At 36.7% G+C, this 3,681-nt stretch overlaps 1 protein-coding gene across 1 annotated transcript in view; it reads left to right on the forward strand.

Moving 5' to 3' along the window:
- The window catches only part of LOC119266645 (protein CHROMATIN REMODELING 24-like), a 4,779-nt gene extending 1,867 nt beyond the window's left edge, over positions 1–2,912 (forward strand). The window contains exons 6-15 of the mRNA XM_037547891.1: positions 89–189; positions 642–779; positions 862–933; positions 1,192–1,413; positions 1,509–1,580; positions 2,063–2,179; positions 2,242–2,360; positions 2,431–2,542; positions 2,638–2,706; positions 2,814–2,912. Of these exons, the coding sequence (XP_037403788.1) occupies positions 89–189; positions 642–779; positions 862–933; positions 1,192–1,413; positions 1,509–1,580; positions 2,063–2,179; positions 2,242–2,360; positions 2,431–2,542; positions 2,638–2,706; positions 2,814–2,912 (1,121 nt within the window). The remainder of the gene's footprint in view (positions 1–88; positions 190–641; positions 780–861; positions 934–1,191; positions 1,414–1,508; positions 1,581–2,062; positions 2,180–2,241; positions 2,361–2,430; positions 2,543–2,637; positions 2,707–2,813) is intronic.
- The last annotated feature ends 769 nt before the right edge of the window (positions 2,913–3,681 follow it).

The following is a 3,681-nucleotide window of genomic DNA, read 5'->3' on the forward strand; positions in this document are numbered from 1 at the left end:
ATAAAAAACTTACTCTATTGTTTTCCTGCAATAATGATGTTCCTTTATTTATTTTGCATTGTCCACTACTATTTATTTATCTAAATTATGCATGACAGGTTTAGAGAAAGGTATGAAAATTATATCAATCGAGGAAATGAAAAGGATGCCACCAATCCAGAGAAGCACATAGGCTCAAACGTAGCCAAGGTGATTGTCTTTTTTTTTTTTGTATTTGTGTCCAAGCGAAAGATGATACACAAGCCTTGTTTCTTGTTTTCTGTGTTTCTGTCCAAGAAATGACAAAAAACGCAGTGTTCAACATATTAGTACAGTAAGATCTCATGGTGTTCGATAAATTCCAACATGCACATTCACAGTACATTCATCTCTGAAATTGACATGCGAACAAGCAAGTAGTACATTCATCTCTGAAATTGACATGCGAACAAGCAATGTCTATAAACTGCATTAAAATTCCTTACTAACTTAACGTCCGCATTTAGTTGAAGCTATGAGATAGAAAGTCGTGCACTTATATCAAGCCATCTCAGCTTGCTACATTTCGTTCTAGAAATGTTATCTATTTTTCTGAATTATTATTTGAAACGGGTCATACTAAACCAGTCACACTTTCTGTTTTCTTGTTTGATACGTCACAGGAATTAAGAGAACTGATAAAGCCTTATTTCTTGCGTCGTATGAAAGATGAAGTGTACTTTGCTACTAGCTTGACAAATGAGAATACGCTTCCTAAGAAAAATGAGCTAATCATCTGGCTGAAATTAACAGATTACCAGGTACACATTTTTGTGTCATTGATGAGAAACTGGTTGAGTAATTGGCAAATGACAATGTTTCAATTGCCTTCTTTGTGTGCAGAGGAAACTATATGAAGATTTTCTGAACAGTCATATATTTAATAAAATGCGACCTCGCTTGCTGGACATCACTGTAAGTATCGGCTTAAAACCCATTTCTTCTCACTGATGTTGTTTACTGTCCACGAATATACCCATATTCGTACGAAAATATACCTTTCTACTGATGTTTTCTCTATCAGATTACACCCAAAAATTAAATGGAAAGAGCATATATTTATATCACAGGATGTGTTTGTTAATTATATGGCCTACTTTATAATTGCTTTTGATGTAAATGTTCTTTTTGTGAAATTCTGCTTGTTTCATTTTTGTTGTTGTTCTTCAACAGATATTGAAGAACATATGTGATCACCCAGACCCACTGATATTGAAAAAAGTTGCTGCTGAGGGCACCTTGGAAGGCATGGAAGATATGGATGGAAAGTTAAATGGTCATGATATGGCGAGGCTCAAAAACATGGCCTTGAACGTTGCTGGTTATGATGATGATGCACTGCAAGTCGGCCAGCTGGAAGTCTCATGCAAATTATCTTTCATCATGTCCTTGTTGGTAAACATTCTTTGATGCATGCTCATATGAGTTGTCAGAAATGTACTCCATATTTGTTTATTTAAACTAAATGTGGCTAGTGCCTGATGTTGTAGAAAAATCTTCTTGAAGAGGGACATCATGTTCTAATTTTTTCTCAGACTCGCAAAATGCTAAACATTGTTCAGGTCAGTTCTTGTGAATATGTCAGTTATCATAATTTGCATGTAGCTCATGCTGTGTTTTGATATGCTGTAATAAAAAGCGGAGTTAATTTTATATATCATTTGTTGCTTTTGTTTATTAATATACATGATAAACAATGCTGATTGAGTGAATGGCAGATTTCTCTTAGTGTATATATATATTTTAAAACCAAAATTACAATTCGTTGGGATAAAAATGGTATGACAACATGACCCGTGGACTGTGGTGTTTGTCATCTTTGATCTTCTGCCATATTTCTTTTAGAAAAAAAGTATATCAAGTGCATAAAAGAACATAAACTAAATGTGGCTAAACCGCTAAAGTCATCTTTGGATCATTTGGAGGAAAATTGTTGTGCTCTTCAATTTAAATGTAATTCTGGATGAGTATGTCTATAATCATCATTTCTTAAATGTGGATGCTTACCTACATTCTGTGTTGTAACATTCGATTATTGCAACAGGAAGCTATATCATTAAAGGGCTACAGGTTTTTTCGCATCGATGGTACCACCAAGATTTCAGCAAGGGAAAGGATTGTGAAGGTTCTTGTTCCCATTTCACAATATTCTTATGCCGTGGTGTGCCATGGACTCAATTATATATGATATGTTGCTTTAATTTTATGCAATTGCATCTCCAGGGTTTCCAAGAGGATTTTGGAACTCAAATATTTTTACTGACTACCAAAGTCGGTGGTCTTGGACTTACACTCACCAAGGCAGATCGTGTCATAGTAGTTGGTCCTGATTGGAATCCAAGGTACCCCAACTTTCTTTTGGTTTTATGAGATACAAGTTCTTTTACTGCGTAACACAATCTTCTTTTTCAGTATTGACAATCAAAGTGTCGATCGTGCCTATCGAATAGGACAGACAAAAGATGTGATTGTATACCGCTTGATGACGGCTGGAACCATCGAAGAAAAGATATATAGAACGCAGGTTTGAATATGATCCGACATTTTTTACTCAGACATTATTTTTTATATGATATCTGAAGCTTGAAGTTCCTTGAGTTGAATAATTATTTTTTCCAGATTTTCAAGTGGGGTTTGTTTAGGACAGCGACTGAGCAGAAAGAACAAACACGCTACTTCAACCAGAGGGTAACATAGTGATCCTGATTACATTGTTGCTCATCATTCATGGATTGCATGATGTCCTACTAGATATAAACAATGGCTGATAATATCACATGTGTATGTATCTTCAGGACATTCAGGAGCTTCTCAGTCTGCCAGCACAAGGTTTCGATGTTTCCTCCACGCAGAAGCAATTGCAAACAGAGCATGAACAGCAGCTTGACATGTAAGACAATTGTTTTGTTCGACTAAATCTGATGATGTCAACAGTATTGCTTTTCGATGTTCCATACATATTTAACGTAAATATGAACTGAAACTAGTTTTAACCATCACCTACTATATTATCTGGGTAAACATACACATCAAAATCTCGAGGTCCCCCTTGGACTTCTTTAAACATTTTGACATGCAGATTTTTCGATAAAGGGTAGATTTTATTGGCTCAAATTGCAACATCGAAAGGATACAAACACAATGAGCACAGACCTAGCTTCTGCGTAGTTAGGATGCACACAATCAACACCAACACACGCATATAAAAAATACGCCTGCAAATAGCAAAGTCATATAAGACCAAAGTTATGCTTAGGCGAAGAAAAAAAACTCATATCAATCAGATCCGAGATAGGCAAACTACAATAATGACTATATCCACACCAACCATCTCATGACACCCCACAGACGATGATGTTCTTCAATAGCAATGCCTTCAGGAAGGGAGCGACGCTCAAGCGCCACCATCACCAGATCCAACCATCCAAGGCCAGAATCTAGGTTTTTACTCTAAAAAACCAGTCCGAGCATATCCGAGCAATCCCTTCAACAAGGTAACGACATAAAAATATTGCCATTACCAGGAATAACCAACACGGACGGACGTAGGCTTTCACCCCAGAACTCGAGACCGGGTGCTCAAGTAGCACCATGATTGACGTCACTTATGTGTTGTCGCCACCATTTTTCCACGGTCATAGCAGCAACATATGATGCGTACTG

Source organism: Triticum dicoccoides, chromosome 3A (genome assembly GCF_002162155.2).
Source record: "Triticum dicoccoides isolate Atlit2015 ecotype Zavitan chromosome 3A, WEW_v2.0, whole genome shotgun sequence".
Taxonomy (NCBI): domain Eukaryota; kingdom Viridiplantae; phylum Streptophyta; class Magnoliopsida; order Poales; family Poaceae; genus Triticum; species Triticum dicoccoides.